At 38.2% G+C, this 19,514-nt stretch overlaps 1 protein-coding gene across 2 annotated transcripts; it reads right to left on the reverse strand.

Annotated features, from left to right (window-relative positions):
- Positions 1–1,966: 1,966 nt before the first annotated feature.
- RAB11FIP1 (RAB11 family interacting protein 1) lies at positions 1,967–18,812 on the reverse strand. 2 transcript variants are annotated; one of them, XM_007427501.3, is made up of 6 exons: positions 18,314–18,812; positions 12,589–13,034; positions 11,441–12,272; positions 7,840–9,792; positions 7,191–7,296; positions 1,967–6,445 (listed from the first exon to the last, which is right to left on the reverse strand). In XM_007427501.3, exons 1-6 carry the CDS (start codon positions 18,706–18,708, stop codon positions 6,227–6,229), a joined length of 3,951 nt encoding a protein of 1,316 aa, XP_007427563.2. In that variant the 5' UTR covers positions 18,709–18,812; the 3' UTR covers positions 1,967–6,226. The 2 variants fall into 2 exon arrangements, with proteins under 2 accessions (XP_007427563.2, XP_087995261.1); XM_088139135.1 differs by lacking the exon at positions 7,840–9,792 and having other exon boundaries at positions 18,314–18,809.
- Positions 18,813–19,514: the final 702 nt, after the last annotated feature.

The following is a 19,514-nucleotide window of genomic DNA, read 5'->3' on the forward strand; positions in this document are numbered from 1 at the left end:
ATTCACAACAAATGCTTAGTTTATTTTAAAATGTATATGTCACCCTCCAGAACATAAACTACAGTTCAACCGGATATTTTAAAAGTTGCAAATATGAAGCAACAATGTTGCTACCGTTGGAAAAGAAAACGATCATCTGAAATGTTTATTAAATAGTGTCATAGCATTAAAATAAATACTTCCGCTGTAATTCAGGCAATACTGTTCAGTCAGATAATTCAGTTTCTTCCTGTGCAGTGACTTAGCATTACAATTATTTCCAAATTGAGATCAGCCTATTCTAGCAGGGATGTTTTACAGCAGAGGGCCAACTTTCTGAGACAGTGATGCCAGGTTTTTTTAAAAAAAGTATTTATCAGGATGTTGTCAGAGTTTAACTACAAGTTTTTGATTGGAATTACTTTTCATGCAATCATTTAGAATGCGCCCTGTTGTCAAATTGTTGGAACAGTAAAGACCCCAATTTAAAAAAAAAATGTTAAAATCTTTAAGACTTTCTTCAGAACTGACTGTTCCATAACGGTAGATTATGAGAGTAACAGTAGATTATGAGAATAATTAATAGAAGTTGAAATATGCATGTAAAATAGCCTGAAGTTTCACTCTCATTGGATACTCTAAAAGCAGGGAAGGTTGAAAAAGAAATGTTCTCAATATCATCAAGCCAGGATGATTTTGATCATCTACATCCATAATCTTGTTTTCTACAATTTCTATATTGGGTTTGTAGTGTGAATAACAGAAGAGTCATTGGTTATTGAAATATTGGTATGAAATATAGGACTTGATGCCAATTAGGTTGAATTAACATCCTATTAAAATCAATAACCATGACCTAAAAACTTCATTCCTATTTTGATAAATATATACATGTCATCACACCATTCCCTTTCAGGGCAAGAAACGTTATACAAAACGCAGAAAAGGCTTAAGAAATAGTAAATATAGAACCCACTCACCTTTCTATCAGCATTTGTGTCTTAAAACATCAGAATATAGTAGAGACATTCATGCTCCCGATCATCAAAACTCTTAACATCCCCACAAACTTTTATTATAGATTCATAAGTGCATTGAAAATGAAAGACATAGTACATCTTACTCCCTGCTCAGTGATGAACCATTAGTTAAGCATTCCATTTACGTTCACACATGCTCTGCCTCCCTCATATGTTCATCTTATCACATTCATAAAACTGCCTTCAACTCCATATTTGTATAGAACATTCCATAAATCAAGCCTATTATACAATTTCTTTAAAAACTAATTAACTCACTTTCTCAGTTTCATACTTTTCTCAGTGACCTCTCATGCAGCATAAATCCGGTCTGAACACCCCTGCCTGTCCCACGCTGCTCAATTTTGCTCACTTTCAATCAGAAATCTGCCTAATGCCTTGCTAGGCAGATATAACAAATTGTCTTGTAGTTTTCACATTCACATTTGCTACCCTATCCATCTCCTATTACTGTATAGAACAGCAGTAACATTCTTCCATTTCTCCAGTTATTCCATTTACACTTGCAGTCTTGCTATTCAACATTCTTAACAGCACTTGCAATTTTTTCATTACTTTTTCATGAATATCAACATTTTTAACATTCATTTCATTTCACTCTTCACTATCATTCCCAGACAGATTTTCTAGTATTTTTTCATACCTACTTTCTCTTCCTGCAGTCTTTTTTCAGTCGTTTGTTCACTTCTTTCCTTTTCCATGTTCATTTTATCCCAAGACCTTGATACTATGAAATAATCATTCCTCCCTCCCAAACTTCTTATCACCTTTATATCCTTCACCAATCTTCTCATCATAAACAATCATATCAGTCATAAGAAGAAAGTTATGCTTAAACTATGGATTGGGCACAAGCCTTCTTCTAAGCAGTTATTCACCAGTCAAATGTTTGTTCATTCTTGGGTCTATGAATGCATAAAATATATAACAAAGCACAGATATCTGTTTAACTTTAAATAACTTTATTTTAACATTTCATAAGGCTGAAGGTCTTTGTATAAAAACCTTCAGGTAATGTACCAAGTGTAACAAAGCAGAAACATACATTCAAATCCTTCTATGTTAAATATACAGAGGGAGACAAACTTCATTGTGTAACCATTTTACTAAAACTCAAAAATTTAAGTGAACAGATTGTATTTAAACTGTTCAGTAAAATACTGATTTTAAGGCACTATCATTACTAGGTATTGAGTGATATATAATGAATCAGACCTTCGTACAAAGGCAAAGCTGGCACAAGCGGGCCCAAGTATAGCTCCTTCTATGTATGTTACAATATGTGAAACTGCCCCACTTAAAACTTGTAAGTACATATAGTTATGACTTAAAACTATATTCCCAAATTTAGTGCTCTTTGTATATGTTGAGATCAACCTTGAACAAAAGGTTATTATGGAACATACCAAACATGAAATGGGCCTTTCCAATTATTGGGGCTGCAGACGGCCTGTTTCAGGTTGGAATGTTTAGCATGTTCCTAACTGAGATGGCAATTCTCATAATTTTCAGCAAGAATGGCCAACAACCATACTAGTTTGCTCGAACTTATATTAAAATTAAAAGTTTAAGAATCCTAAATTTGATTTTCTCAATCTGCTCAAAATTTGTCCAGCGCAAGATTTTTTTGTTTTGTTTTGCTACCTGCCATTTTATTAGCAGACATGTTTAAAATACAATTCCAATCTATTCAGAAATTTATTTGTAGGAGGTATGGTGTTAAAGCAGCTATTTAATGTTTCGGAAGCAGACATACAAATTCCAGTATGTCTTTTCATAAACAGCAGGCATACAGCATTGCGATTCAACCAGCAGAAGGAAATAGCCAGACTTCAAAAACACCCAAACCTTTTTTTTTTCTTTTACCTGCAAATATGTATTGTTACACATTTCAGTACCAGCAATTTCACAATGAAATCCTGCCTTCAGTATGGCAGGCTACTATTCGTTTCCTTGCAAAAGCCTGAATTGTTTGTTCTAACTCTACGAAACACTTGAGGCAAAAAGGCACCCTCAGTTAAGTTCACTGACAGAATTAGAACTATACTGTATAGGAGAGAGAGACAAGTCTATTCAACAAGTTTCACACTCAGTTTATAGCAATAACAGAGAGTATGGTCTACTCCTCCCTCAGAACCAGACATTCAAATATATTACTCATTTCGTACTAAACCTTAAAATATGTAATTAGGTTATGAATGCACTGGTAATACAAGTCATACAAACTACACCTCTTCTCAAAACACGAGTACAGTAGCCACCTAAGCTATCCTGTTCTTTGGTGATTGCCAGATTATATAGTGCCAAGAGCAATTAACTCTGCACTATTTAGTAAATTTAGCTGACAAACTTATACTGTAATCCAGTGTTGTGACTAAGTACAATGAGAGGGCTGAAGAATTGTTCAGTGCCAACCATATCCCTCATTAAAGTGCATAGGAAGATAATAAACAGTAGCTATAATAAAAATGATTAAGTTAATTCTTTGATGCCTCCAAACAACACTTAGATTGCTGCAGGTGTCTGCATTTTATTGGCTAGCTATAACTGCTAACAATTTTTGAAAAGTAGCAGATTTGTGTGGCTAGAATACAAATATGCATAGACTTTCGTAATTCTGCAAAGTACCTTGCTAATCTCTACATGTAGCTTCTGTCTTCTAAGACAGAATGTAAAGATAGATTTTATAATTAAACCTTAGTTTGCAGCAGTATAATGGCTGATCTCATCCAATTAACCTGTAATAACATTAAAATGGATTTGTTGTAAATCATAAAAAGGGAGATGCCTAGTTTAGGGTAAGTTTTAAAATAAACACACAAAATGCAGCTTTCCCACTAGATGCAAAATAAAATCTTACTGGATCTGGACTTCTTTCCCTCAAGGCACAATTCACCCATAGTTCAAGACCACTTTACCTATTATTTCTGTTTTAAAATTAAAAACCTCTTTAACCTTCCCATTTAAAAAGTCAGCAAGATTTAAAAGTACTGTATTTATTCTTCCCACTTTACCACACAGTTATTTTCACGGGAAAAAGGAAGCCTATTCTGTTTTATAACAACCTTCCATGTATGCTGAGAGCATGAATGTTCCCAATTACTCTTTATCAGAAACCATATAGGCTATTTATTGTGGAAAGATAATGTAGACCTCATATGTATTCTCGTAAATATTGCAAAAAATAGATCAGGCTACATTTCTCTTCTGGGGAAAAGAGTAGTTAACTGAGGAAAAGCTGACAATTCAAAACCTTTACATCAGGAACACAAGAGCACCAGCACAATAGCACGGCCAGGCGCCAACCATGCTTCTAGATTTCCAGAAAGCATGCCTCAGTGTAAAAAACTGCCACTGGGGAGCATGTTGAAAACAAGCCCACAGACTCTCTCACATCAGTATTTTCCTGTTTAGTTTACTTGACCAAATAAAAGGAAACTTAAATATCAATGAATATACTCAGATTTGAGCACTTATCAGATTTTCAAGTTTGTCCTTGTCAAACTTAAGACAGATATTCTTAAGGAGAAAGGAAAATCTGAATTGACTAACAATACTGCATATACAGCTCTGAGCCACAGCAAATAAATGCTTGGAATTATAAGAGCTAAAAGACTTTGCTCAGCAATTCCTGAAAAGGAAAGGAGCAAAGTTTAAATCTTTTCACTGCATAGAAAAGGGGGGGGCGGGGAAATGAGTTAAATAACTGCAGATACATTTGCAGTGACCTCTGATGAGAAAGAATGCCTTTCCTTCACTTAACAAAAAAGTACCTTAAAGATTTCTAACTGCTTGCTCATCAGTTGCAGATTCTAAAAATCTACAATTTTGAGAGGAGTTTCACCCATAATAACCATCACAAGCAATTATATCTCTGAAGCATGGGAAGGGAGGGAATACAGAACCTGGAAGAGCTGGAGAAAGAGACTGTAGGAAATTGTTCTGGAACTCAAAAAACTGTCTGACCCTTCCTGACAAAAGTAAATGTACTAGCCTAAGTAGATTGTTATTCTAAAATGACTTAACCTTCTCAGAAGATTTTCTGAAAAGAACTTCGTTAGAGGAATTTTTGTCTAGGTTCACAAATAGGGAGCCATTCTGGGAACACTTTACTGAATGAGAGGGAAGGAAGAAACACGCACCAATTTCTGAACAAAGGAGAGGTTACTAAAAAGCAAGCTCAGTCAGTATTCAAGGCCAATTAAGAATTGTGTGAATATGTACTTTCAAACTGCTAAAGTGTCTGGAGATGGGAACGTTTCAGTTCCATCCACATTCCTAAAATCACAGAGGGATAGGCAACCTAGTACTCCTCCAGGAGTTTTGTCTCACAGTTCTCTTAGAGCCCAAGATTACCTATCTCTGCTATTTAAAAGTCATCACCTACAACTGAGCAACTAGCTTTGGTGCTATTACCAGTTTGTCCCAATCCAGATAAAATACAGTACACCCCAAACTAGTCACAATTAGAGATCATAAAACCCACTGCTGAACTGCAGAATTTTGCATGTTCTTATTCACCCACCATTTCAATGTAGACAATACAAGCAAGCAGTGTTTGTTCACCAGCCGTTACTATGCAATTTTTACCTATGGTTCCCCAATGAATAATGCAAGCAGCTCAGTACACAATCCATTGTAAACATCTACAGCAAAAGCCCAACTAATAATTTGTGAGGACTTGTGAAAATCAGTGATGATTTCAAAGGCATCCAGTTTTCCAATAATATATTCATTTTCCAGCAAATTAATCAAAATGAGGGACTTGATGATATTCCAATGTCTTCAGTGAATTAGCGTGAGATTACTTAGGATAAGATTGCATATATTGCACGAAAACTTAATATTACCCACAGAGGTCTGTGGCTTTGAAAATGGTGGGAAATGTTTTTCAACTTTACATACAATTCTGTATAAATGCTCCAGTTACAGTATTATTCACAGTAGAAAACTGGTTCACATAGCTCTCTTGAAGTTTCATAATCTCATACTTTTAATCTTAGCAAAGCAGCAAATCATGTGCATTGTATTGGAAGGGTGTAAGGATCTGAAGAAAGATTGTCATTTTGGATTATCTAACCAGAAAACCAATTTTACCCAAAGACTTAAATAACCTTTGTTTTGGTAGAAGCAACAGTTATTTCGTTCCACATTCTCTACTCCCTAAATTTGAGTAGAAAAGTCCTCATCCAGGGTGAGTTGCCATTTTACATCTTTCCAGCTTTCTTATTGGGGTGGACTTGAATTCGAAGAATGTTGGGGGTTTCTTCCATGACTCTAACAAGCAAGTTATCTATATAGTCTTCCAGTTCTCGTACCTGGAGATCTCGTTTTGCAAGAGTATCTTTCTGTTTCAAGACCAGCTGGATCAGTTCATCATGAGTTAACTGAGCATAAGCATAAGCAGGATCTGAAGGGTGATATTTCTTTTGGGAAGAAAAAGAGAAAAAAAAAAAGTCATTTCAGTAGAAAGAGTTGTCATGAACAGACTCAAATTAGAAAGTAGCCCACAGATTTTTAGCTTCACAGATTGATCATGCACTCCAAGAATGCTTCGGTAATGGTCAAAAGCAGCTACTCTTTAAAAAAAAAATCATGAAAATACAACATTGCAGCATTACCAAGTAAATACATTTAAGGAGATGAAAATTTTAAGCTTTTCTAAGCCTACCTCTGATTCTTTCTGCCCGAACAATGAGAAGCAAGGGTCAAGGCGATCTTCATAATACATCACATGTAAATCAATTGCAATTGTCTCAGTTGAGAAAACCAAGTTCTAAATACTGCGTAAAATCAAACTACTACAAACTTCATACACATAATCAGTAAACCATGCATATTCCAATACCAAAATCTCTTATGTCAAAAACTTTTAGAAGAGTTTCAAGTTTTCAACATATGCAATTCATACATTCCCCAATCATCCACGTTTTAGAATACACTGTCCTTCAACTATTGTTTTCATAAAAAAACAAAGTAGTTAAAAACATAAAGTACAAGGAGCACACATTTTAACCACAGCCACAAACTATTACACTGTGCTTTAAAACAGAAAATGGCAACCTGTATCTCCTTCTATTATTCAATTTTCATTAATCCTATGGTGAGGATTAATAGAAATTAGAGAACCAGAAATTCCCCATACATTTAAAGTTATTGTGCCTTAAATACCTTTAGATTGATTTCAGTTTGATTATCCAGGATCTTAGTATTTATGCTCAAGGTTTTTGCAGATGGTTGGTTTATTGTAGCATTCATTGGCTTCACAGGATGAAGTCTAAAAGAGATGTAACATTTACAATGAACAACATACAGGTCTACTACTGGATGTAACAAAGAGCACTGCGCACATTAATTCTGTGAAGTCATTTTTTTTCCCTTACCTCTTACCTTTCACCTTCAAATTTAAGAAACACATTTATTGGCTTGCATCTCCATATGGAACTACAAGTTGAAATAGTGTATTAAATAAAATGCTCAAATAAAAAACTAAAGGTTTATTTAATATATTTACATTCTGTCCTTCTCCCTAGGATTTTAGACCAAAGTATGGGATTTTTCCTAACACTATTTTATCTTCACAATAAATTAGGTAGGTTGAGAGATACATGACAACACAGTGGAAGTAAACCTGGATATGTCAAGCTCTAGCCTTGCACTGAGTATATCACCATGACTTGGTTATTTCCCCATTCCATTTATTAAAGACAGATAGAAGTTAGCATTTTCCCCTTCCCACCAAAGAGTGATATCAAAGGTGCAACAGCAGCTAATGCTTTTCATATTGGACCTCCCACTCCCATCTTGCTTGTCCTCTCACCTGAGCTTGGCAGAATTTCCACCAGGATTGGGATGTGTTTCAGAGGGTGAAACCCGTGCCTGAAGGAGCTTCTTCTTGCCAGAGCTTTCCACTTTGGCATCCAATCCTTCTGCTGTAGCTTTTATTGGAGATTCTGCTTTATTAAAGCCAAGGGAATCAGACTGGAAAGAGCTAACAGAGCAAGACTGAGAAGAATCAGACAGAGAGGAAAGAGAAACAGGTTCAACAGAAGACTCAGGACAATCATTCTGCCTATTTTTCTTAGAGCAATCTCCACTCTTTTGTCCCATGCCTGTAAGGTTATGACTTGGGTTTTGATATACTACTGCATCCAACACAGTGTTGGTTGGATCCTTCAACATGTTAGATGCATCACCAAGATTACTGATTTGCATGAGACCTGATATAGTCTCTCCAATAGCTTTCTTAGTTGATGTCAGATCTCTCCTCTCAACAGAAGACCACAAGTTCATAAAATCATCTCCATTTCTTGGTAAGTCTTCACATACTGTCATATTTTCAGGATTCTGCTGATAGTCACCTAATTGCTCATCATCTGAAGCTACTTCTGGAATAATAGGAAGAGCAGTTGGTTTTACATTCAGCTCTCCAGCAGCTGAAATCCCAGGTGGTGTTCTCATTATGTGATTAGAGTAGTCATTAACACTTTGAGATGGATCCATGTTACTACCATCATCTCCATGAGGAAGGACAACCATTTCTGAAGTTAATGAGCAAACATGGCTTAGCTTTTCACTAAAGATTGAACCGTCTGAAGAAATCTCTTTAAGAACAGATGGACAGCTTGACACATCTTCTCTTTTTGATTCATCAGTCAGAGGAAGATATGTACCTTTTTTCACTTTCAAACCACTTCTTGGTGCTGGTTTTGGTGGCACAGAGAGTGTTTTGTCACTTAGTTCAGTACCTGACAAGTTGGTTTCCACAGGCAGAGGAATGAGAACTCTTGCAGTTGGTACCGGTGGCTCTATTTTAGATAAGCAGCCAGATTCAATTTCCTTCTCTAAGGGGTTCCCACTCTTATGAACAGAATTTATGTCTTCTTCATCAGGTTTAGAGACACAGCTATTGTCTATGTTTACTTCAATTATCTGGCTGCTATTCTTTTCAATTGAATTTACTTCTTTATTTTCATTTACCTCAAATGGATCTTCATCTGTACTGTCAGTATGGCTTATTACATTATCTTTCAGTTCATCAAGGGCAAAGGCTATCAGCTTCTTCATCCCATTATTTTCTTTAAAAGGTGGTACTATATGCATTTTGTCATCATTTGGAACTTTTTGGTTCACTCTAACTAGGTCATAAGACTGTGGAGGAGTACTCTCAGATAGAGAACCAGAAAAGTTGGATATAATATCTGTTTGATTAGTTAAGCTTTCATTTTGAAACTTTTCTGAAGAAACATTGCCAGTGTACTTGGAATTATCAATGTTTCCAGCTAAAGATACAGAGCATAAAGATGGGGGAGGACTTTTCATTCTTTCAGAATCCTGTCCTACTTCGACTTCAGAAGGATCATCAACATTAGAAAGCTGAGAAGGAATAGTATGAGTTTCAGTAATAGAAGCTGCAGGAGAACGTAGAGAACATAAGGAAGGGATTTCTGTCTCCGGTGTCTGAGTTTCTTGTCCCCACTTAGGAGTGAAGGGATTATTTTCACTGCCAGAAGTATGAGGAAGGCAGACAGAAACTGCAGAGCATTCCAAATCTCTGGAATCCTGCATCCATTTTGTAGTGAATGGATTATTACCAGGATATACAGAAACATTTTTTGGACTATCAAGCCTATCAGTTTCCTGAGTTTTCTGTTCTGTATCATATTTGGAAGTAAAAGGATTATTTTCATTATTTGAAGGATAGCAAGTAGGAGGAAGAGGTACAGGAGGAAAAAAGGTGGCTTTGGTTTCATCCTCTGAAGACATGCCCAGTCTGTAAGAAGGACAAAATAAAACCTGCATGTCAGTTGCAGATGCAACTTGAGACAAGCAGACACATTTTAGATAAAAGTTTAGAAAAGCTGCTGCATGTTAGTAATAGGGAGGGACATAGGGCTTTCACAAAACCCCCAAGCATAGTCCTTTATGTTTTAATATTTATTTAATACAGTAAATGGAAAAGCAAACTGTATTTTAGAAAATCTGTTCCCAAAGTATTACTTTTTGTTAATTTCAGCTGAGGAAATAGACTGCATGAGTAGCAAAGCTGTCAAATATATAAAGCAGCAAAGACAAAAAAGTTAGAAAGGAAAGTACAGATAGTCACACTTTCCTTACAAAAGCAACACTTCTCTGTCTCAATATATACTCAGTATAAAGTCAAAGTTACAAGACAGTTATCACATGAGTAATATATATCACCAACATAAAACGATGAACCTGAGTCACTATCAATATTCCTCAGCATCTATACTGACATATTCTGATTATTTTAACATTTAGTTACGGACATATGAACTACTTTACAAATCTAATCAGATTATACAATACAAAACAGCCCAAGTTTTCTTCTCAAATAATTCCTCCAAGCCTTTCCCGCTTTGTGCTCCTCTCAGACCTGTGCCCCCCTCCAACAGACACCATGTAAGATGACAAGGAAGAGGCAGGAAAGGTAACTGCATTAGAATTGGCAGCATTTTTTTTCCAGTGAAGCAGTGATATAATTCTTTTCTCTCCCTCTCAAATTTAGAACTAAAAGCTTTAATTCAGGCACTCTTAAATAATATAAACTATTGGGACACTTTATCAGACTGCTACAAAGGCCGAACTTAAGCATATTCCGTTACCTTCTTCTCCCAACTGCTTACCACTCCAACCCAGGAGACTGAAGCAGTTCATACACTCCATTCTCTTGGGGCAGCCTAAATTAAGCCTCTGTCCTTCCTCTTCTTCCATAATAAGTGTGACACAAAAAATGCAAAACCACCCTCAACTGTTTTCTGACTAGACGGCCAAGTAAGAGAATGAATGCCTGTTTTGTTGTTCCACTTCCCTTCATGTTTCAGCTGTAGAACCTCTAAGAGGCACCCTTCTGCTTTGAAGGGAAGCATAGCAGCTATTTTGCTTCTTCTCCTTCAAGGAAAGGTAGCATGCAAGGGCATTACTCTCCTTTTTCAAGAAGATAGAAAGCCATATATGTCACCTGCAGAATGATCCAACAGCTAATACCCAGATCAGAGACACCCTGAAAGAAATTTATACCTGCCCCAGGCAAAAGATTTTTCCTTTTTCTAAATGCCTTACATGCTAGTACATCCCTGACCTCTGAAACAGCATCCCCCCACCCCATGCAAAATATATATGGCACCCCCTCTCCTGGGGTTCTGGAAGGCCCTTAAGACCTGGTTCAGTTCCCAAACCTGAGGTTAGTGTGTTTGTGGAACCCCTTGCATGTTTGTCTGTTATGGCTGCTTTTTGGTCTGGGCTGTTTTGCTATTATGTTTTTAACCTTTTTCATTGTATATTCCAATGTTATTAAGCCATCCAGTTTTCTAAAACGGGCAGCCATAACAATATTATGACAATGATGATATCATCTTTACAATAGCAGAAAAAAAAATTAAGCATCTCTCCTTACTAACCTGGGTTTGACAGGTTTCGTCTGAGAAGGTTTCACAGAAGCTGCATTTTTTTCTGGTTTCTCTCCTTCCGCAATATTTTCACTGAAAGGATTTGTTGATGTCTTTGCAATCACAGCATCTGTAGGATTACTCTTAGCTGGGCCATGACCCCTTTTGCCATCCACAGGGACCTCAAAAGGGCTTGTCTCCTTTCTTGCCAATTCTTTTTCATTACGCTTCACTTCCTTCACCTTGGGAAAAGTTTCAGTGTTCCCCATTTCCTCACTGATTTTTGTGTCTTTCTTCCCTGTCACTAGAGACAGCAAGCCAGACTTCTTGTTCTCGTGTTTTTTGGTCTCCTTGGTTTCTTTTGGAGTGTCTGAAACCAATGGAGTGTTGTTTTCTACTGAATCCCCACCAGCAAGCAGTTTGTACGAAGGCAGAGTCATGGCTTTAAAGGATTCCAGTGAAGATGACCCAGATGTCACTTTATCAAGGGGCAACCTTCCAGGGTTTTCAAGTTCCTTGTCTGGTTCAAAAGACAAGTTCTCCTGAGACAGAAAGAGACGTTTTCGCTGGGATGCCTGAGGAGAAGATGGAGTGCCTTCTTTTGAAATGGTATCACCCCTTGATTCACTTTCTTCCATGTAAACGTGGCTGCCGTTGATACACAGATTGGACCTAGAAACTGGGTCATTTTTGGATTTGAGGCCAAATAAAGAATGCATGTCCCTCCTGGCACTGGCAGCAGCGATTTGGTTTAATTGCTTGGAGTCTCCACTACCAGTTCTCTTGTGGGACATGACAGAAGGGGGATAAAGCACATTATTGTCGGTTCTGTTTGTAGAGGGCTCTGAAAAGAAAAAGTGAAATTACTATCAGAATTCTGTAACTACAAGTCCCGTTATTTCTGAAAATACATATCCATGCAAACAGGGTTTTTAGCAACAGTTAATACATTTATGGTTTGGGATTATTTAAAGCAGACTTAAACTAACCAATGGCATGTACTACAGACCATCATGATAGCTGTTTATTTTCTCCAGTTTCTAAGCGTTTGTCTCAAAGACAGGGAGAACTCAATCATAAAAGAAAATATGTTGTCTCAAAGTTGGACAGCCCTCAGAAGAGTTTATGAAACTGCTTCTTTTAATAAAGAGGTTACTCACTCTCAGAGACTGGCGTCAAAGTATCATCTTCATCATCGCTCCACTGCGACTGAAAGTCAGTGGGCCGAAGTCGAACTCTCTCTGAAACAGGCTGGAGAGTAGGTAGCACAGACATGGACTGAGAAATATTGTTTTTATGCAAACCAGGCTTAGAGAACAGTGTCTTGAACTTTGATTTCTTCTTCTCTTTGTCATTTGACTCTTCTTCACTGTCAGCTGGAGAGTGAGTAATGCTAGGAATAATTGCTGAGGCTGTGTCTGACAATCCATTGCCCCGTTTCCCTTTTATTTTGTCTTTCAGTTTGCCAAAGGGAGTCCGAGACTTATCCTTCATGGATAGATCAAACATGCTGGCTGTCATGTTGCTCCTCATGAACTGGATATCCACCTCAATCTCACCCCGCTCTTTTTCCTTCTTCCCTGGTTTGGAGTGAAGCTTGTACCATCTGCAGACATGAAAATGAATTCAGAAATTAGGGACATGAAGAAACTAATTCCAACACACTTCTTGCAGTGTTTTAGCTCAAGTAAAAGAAGAATCAAATTTTCTATGGGCGTGGAATGATAGACCCTAGTAATATTGACCCAGCAAAAGATAATGTAAGAAGGGACAAAACAAAAAACTCTGTATGAAAACATTCTCACACAAAATTTATTCTTACAATGTATTGCATTATTCTCAAAAATACTTAACAGTTACAGATAGCGCTATTTTTTTAAATAGTGTAACAAGAGCAGAAGAAAGGGCCTCTATGTTTACATATCTAGGCAAGGGAGGGTAGTTCTAGTCTATCAGGCATTCTTCAAAGACAGTCTTGAAAAATGCTGCTCACTACTCCCCAAAAGATGTTCATATTGATTTACTGTGAATTTAAGTGCATCATGTTATTTATTTATATGTCCACAGACAATAATTAGTTTTGTAGTTCCCATTTAAGGAGATTTGCAAAATGTTAAGCAAAAGAGGACCGTGATTCTATAAATTTTAAACACGCTTATAAAAGTACAATGCATCCAAGTTTCTTTTTTTATAGTGGATAGAAAGGAGAATTAAACCAGCATGAACCTTATTTAAACTGATGAGGTAGATTTATCTGCTGCTAAGAGAACTGAGCATTTTCACTCATAAAGCCTAAGATACAGGAAAATAACTGGAGAAAGATTTTGCTTCTAATAGAATCTTCAAACTTTTTTCTAGTTCCACTTATTCTGTTGGTGGATTTCTAATTATGCAACAGTTTTGTAATTTTAAGTTGCAATAGTATAAGAACACCATAAGGATTTGGCTGTTTCCCAAATCTCTCTCCATAATATTCTAATATAATGGTAATCGCCTAAATACAAAAAGTATTGACAGGCATAAGGAAATATATGGGAGAGAATGAACTGCAATTCATTCTTTGCAACTGCAAAGATGCAAGCCATCCATCTTGGCTTTTCTAACCTTTTTGTTCCCTCACAGGTACAACATGAACCAAGACAAGCACTGTAGTATAGTCTTGAATGGAACTGGATACAGCATAGGATATAGCATGACTAGAAAGAAAGAAAAGAAGAAAGTTATTACCAGAAAGATTTCTGAAGCAGAAAGAGGAAACTATTTATTCATGCAATTTCTCCTTTAATTTGAAGCATTTCCATAATATTTTAAGAAAATTGCATGCATTAAAAGTTTACATACCAAGCCTGGGAAAAGAACGAAACAGAGGAAAAGAATGAAAGTACCAGGTATCAGGCAACTGATTTTCCACATTCTTTCCTACCTTCCACTGAACAGCAGATGAGATGGTGGAACTATTCTTCAACTATGTCATCTAAGAGATATGACTCTAAGTAGGATATTCCTTAGTTCAAAACTTAAGTTATGTTTCTTGTGCATGGTTGTATGCGCCATCCTATAGGGAAAAGTACTACTCTATGCCAGAACTCACCCCCTTGGTACAAAGTTGTTTCTGTAAAACCATACAATTTTCAAAGGAAAAGATACCAACTGATTTAAATTACATTATGGCATTATATTCAATCAATTGCAAATGTAAAGGTGATTAAATCAAGAGCAATCAGGGAGATCAAGCAGCTCTGGTTTTCATTTGTAAAACCAATCCAATGGCTTGGCTGAAATTGTGCTGCTTATTGTAATAAGAAAGTTATGAACAGGGCCTTTGCTTCAAACATTCTCTGAATACTTATCATGGTTGTGCAAAGAATTCAAGACTGCCAGTGTAAACTTGGTGAGCCTGCTGGACTTGTTGTATGAAATAGTTCAACCTTTACAAGAGAGCTGCTATTTATCGACTATACGTGATCTGGTTTTAAGAAAGTTCTTTACTGTTCTCATAATATATTGTAACTAACATTCGTAACACTATAGTATGAGCTCAGCCTAAAAAACGTGCTGACCAAATAAAAGGATCATGGTATTTTCTTCTAAAGTATTGTTTTCTGTACTCCAAGACAAAGTATTAATTCAACACATCAATTGTGTACTGTGTGTTTATATTCTACTTTAAATAGATGGGTTTATTCTCTGGTGGATGTGAACATAGTGCTCAACAATTATTACTGGGACATATTTATTTTCATTTGTATCTAATTGTTTTTCCAGACTGGAAGGATTGCAGAAAAAGGACTGAATTTTCCTCTCCAAGGTTAGAGTCTTCTTTTCAAGGTCAAAGGGAGAAATTTTGATATATTTAACAGCCTGAGACATTTTCCAAGGGGCCATAGGATTACAACCTAATAATACAGGCTTAAATATTTAATCTATTACTTCACACATGAATCAAGACAATGGTACTTTTTACTATGCACAGCTGTTTTGCAGCAGGAATCCTGATATAACAGGGAAATGCCCATTTTAAATTAACAAATGCAATTCTTCAATAGCTTTATTTTTAAAACTCTGCACTAATTGATTGAGGTTGTATAGCTGGCAATGCTATATTTAGGATGTGAGATGCAGAACAAAAATTGTTAATGGACCAGCTATAAGTCTGGAAGCTGTTTTCTCATTACCCTACAGAGGCCATTTGGAAATAAACACAACTAGCCTCCTTTGCAAAAGCATTTAAACAATTATTTTAAAAAATGAGAAAATATTTTCAAAATTTAGAGAAAGTACGATAAACATGACTTTCAATAATGTCCATAACGAAGATACATGCTATCCACTTTACTACCACTTCCAGCTTGAAGTTTGCACCAAGGACTTCTTTCTAAACTCCTACAGAGTAACCTGTACCAAAAGATTGAGTTATACCCCATGTGACAATGCGCATTTGCTCTCAAGGAACATTCACGCTCACCACAAGGAAGATATGATTCTTAATATATGAAAAAAAAAATTCCTCCCATATGTAGCTTAACAAAAGGAAATATATCAAGAAATGTATGAATCTGTGTTCCAGTGAAATTGAAGCAAGGGTATCATGATAGGGTGATGCATCGTGAATGGTGTTAGTATGTTTACTAGTATTTTTACTCTGCTTACTAATAGATTTTTTTTTTTTTAAATCTATTATCTCTGTTTACTAGTATTTTTCTGTTAATATTCACATGTTTCTTATCAAAGGGATTAGAGTGATAGTTATGTAGGTAAATACACATTTCCAAATTCTCCCTAAACTAGCAGCATTCAAATCTTTATGTTACAAAATAAAGTAGGCTGTTCTGTGTGGCTGCAAAAATCCAAACAATGAGTAAATGGCCATAAGGAAAAACAGAAAACTCTAACTTGTTCCTAGCATCTAGTGAATATAGATACTTCACCTGCCCAGATTTTATTATGTATCACCTTACAAAAGGAGCACACCCAGCATTAGTTTACAAATTGCCATGCAAACATTTGAGAACATTCTCATCTGGATCAAAAGGACACACCCACTGAAAAACTGTATTAACTGTAGAATTTCAGATTCCAGTTTCAGATTCCAAAGATAAATGTCTAACCTAACCTTTTTTATTAAATGGCCCCATCTGGACTGAACCTCAACTCTTCACTCTTTTTCAATAAAGTGCCAACTCCTAATTACCTAATCACCCATTTCATTAGAATTATTTACCCCTCTTTTCCTCTACCCTCCAGTCTCACAAACTAATTAGTACTAGTAGTTCAAGCTGTTAAAAGAAGTATGATTTCAATTAACACAGGAGCTTGAAAAACTAGTTAAAACTCCAAACATTCAAACTGCATTGGTATTTCATCAGATTTATTGGATTCTACCCATGCTCAACTGTCGATACATCTCCTAACTTAATTTTTCACACCAACATTTTAGATTACCATATTTTGTTCTGCAGTTTGCAATTCTTTTTCAGTTTAAGTTATAATTTAAAAATGAAGCTTCTTTCATTCTACCCCTTCCCCCAAATGTACAATTGTAAACATCATCCTCCATTTAGTTTTTCATAATCATGCAAATTCATCCTTCACTCCAGAAGACACCAAAAAAATCTTATTTCATTGCAGTCTATTAGATTCTTAATGGGCAGCTTTTGTTTACAATACAGTATTGAAAGCCAATATTTAGGACAGTACTCGGAGAACTCACAAAAAGTAATGGCTGTTTGCTTTGAAAAAATGTAAAAGAAAGTTAGCTGCATTTATATAGGATAGGTTTATCTGTAACTATTAGCAGATCAATATCCATTAAACAGAGCTTCATTCGGTATTCAGAAGCGGCAAGGCACTGTAATGAGTATTAGCTGCTGGATGAAAACAAAAAACCAGGAGAGTTTATCGTTCCATGTCTTCCTTGGCCATTTCTTGGAAGCACAGTACTGTACTTGAATATCCAAAACAGGATGTTGATTTTTTAAATAGGCTTCCCTTATTAATTAAAATAAGTTCTCAAGGCAGTCTGCATTAAAAGCACAAAACTAAAGTGTGCTGACTGGTCTCTAATTGTATCCAGCAGAACTATTCCACCCCTCCATTTAATTAAAGTTCTCAGAGCATTTTAAACTGCAAGCACAAAACTAAAAATTTGCTGACTTGACCTCTAAACGTACCCAGCAGAACTTTTCTTACATTAAATATGACCATGGCCTCTAAAATAACATTTTATTCTTATACTAAAGGTTCACTATCTGGATTCACATTACCTATTTAACTCAATATTTTGGAGGTTCACACAATGCGCCCTATCGTGAAACAACCAAATATACTAACGTGTCCTGCCAATACAACCTGTGACCAGCTAAGCTGCTCCCCCCCCGCCCCCGTTTTAGACCTAACTGTGAATTTTTAAAAACCGGGAGCTTCTCCCTTTCTCCTTTCCAAACAGAGTTCTTGTGGCTGTCCACGTTAATCAGCTCAGAATAGGAACGGGACCCCAGCGCAAGAAATCCCTCCTGTCCCATTATGCTGCTTCGTGCCAATTTCAGCGAGCACTTCCCCTTATTTCGGGCGTGCACCTACTCATCTTCCCTGAGCGCGGAGGCTCCGTGCCACTAAGGAATCCCTCACCCCACACTACACGTCTGATATTCAGGCAACTAGATCTCAAGATCCTTAACCGGGGAGGGAGGAGGTTAAAATACACACTTTCATTCCTTTCCATTCCGGCTCCGGCCTTTTACCAGAGAAGAAAGGGCACCACCAGGTGCAGGGCAGGAAAGCCAATCCTGGCGGAAGCAGTGAGTGAGTTAGCCACCCTGGCCCGCTCCCCTCCCCCCCGCGCAGGTAGCCTGCCCCTGAGCCTGGAGGCTCTCCCCGCCCGCTCACCGGGTGCTGCGGCGGCCGCCTTCGGTCTGCACCTCGCCGAGGCTGATCTCGGCGCGGCCCAAGAACTTGTCGAGGCCGAGCAGCGCTCGGTGGAGGACGGTCAGCTGCAGCACGGCGTGAGGCCCGGGCCCGCCCGCCGCGCCCGCGCCCCGTCGCGGCGGCGGGGGCAGCTCGAAGGTGGCCTCCTCCCGCCACACGGGCGAGCCCAGGCAGCGCTCGGCCACCGAGGTGGCGAACTTCTCCTTGCCCAGCGCCATGACGGCGTAGGCGTCGCTGCCGCTGCCGCCGCCGCCCTTGGCTTTGGACCGCAGCCCCTTCGCCTGCAGCACGGTCACTTGGACGTGCGTGGGGGCCCAGCGCGGGGCCGGCGAGCCCGGCGAGTCCGGCAGCGACATAGCGGTGGCTCCGTCCGCCTCAGCGGCGCATTCGCGAGACCCGCAGCGGCTCCGCCTCCTCCAGCGACCGACGCTGTGGCCAGACTGGTCAGCCCGCTCGGCGGAGACGCCAAGGAATCGCCGGCGAGTCTCGCGAGAGCGCTGCGCCGCGCTGCGCCCCGCCCCGCCCCTCCCCTCCCGAAAGAAAAGGAGCGCTGCGCCCCGCCTCCTCAATCCTCGCCGGAGCCGCCCCGGATCCCGCGAGACCTGCGAGAAAAAGGGGGCGGGGCCTTCCGCGGAAGGGCTGGAGTTTATTTACCCAGCCGGGAGTGGTAGACCGGTCCCGTTAGGGTTTGCTTGGCGCAATCCCCATCCCCAGTAACAAGGATGGGAGGGGGAGGGGGAGGAGGAGGAGGAGGAGGAGGAGTGCAAAACATGCGGAAAGTCATAAATTACTCTGCCCTGATTTGCATATAGCTACGGTGACTATATTTTTTTGGAAAACGAATGGACCCCCCCTGGAAAAAGGGGCAAATCTGAAGAAGTTCATCAGAATAAAAAAATGTAATGGTCTGTGTTTATAACTTAGCTTTACGAAGGAAAATTCAAGGGCAAGACCAAGCAGAACTTTACAAAAACGCATGTTCTAATAAAAATATCTAAGATCCAACAGATATGTAAATTTTTGTAAAAAGAGCTGTTCCGTTTCCTTATTTTTCACAACAATGCGAATGCCTGTGCCTTAAGCGGTACCGTTTGTACGGTAAAAGTTAAATGACCAAAAGAAAGGACCAAAGTGAGTTTCTGAAAAATAAATTAAAGGACAG

This window comes from Python bivittatus, unplaced genomic scaffold, assembly GCF_059951505.1.
Source record: "Python bivittatus isolate LINGU-HERP-01145 unplaced genomic scaffold, Pbiv_v1 ctg000320_np1212, whole genome shotgun sequence".
Lineage (NCBI taxonomy): Eukaryota > Metazoa > Chordata > Lepidosauria > Squamata > Pythonidae > Python > Python bivittatus.

Excerpts from the sequence above, each read along its gene's own strand:
- RAB11FIP1 (XM_007427501.3), bottom strand. The coding sequence starts at position 18,708 with ATGTCGCTGCCGGACTCGCCGGGCTCGCCGGCCCCGCGCTGGGCCCCC. Across the intron at positions 12,273-12,588 it reads TTTGACGCCAGTCTCTGAGA|AGCCCTCTACAAACAGAACC; the intron begins GTGAGTAACCTC and ends TTTTCTTTTCAG. Across the intron at positions 6,446-7,190 it reads AAACTGAAATCAATCTAAAG|AAATATCACCCTTCAGATCC; the intron begins GTATTTAAGGCA and ends TCTTCCCAAAAG.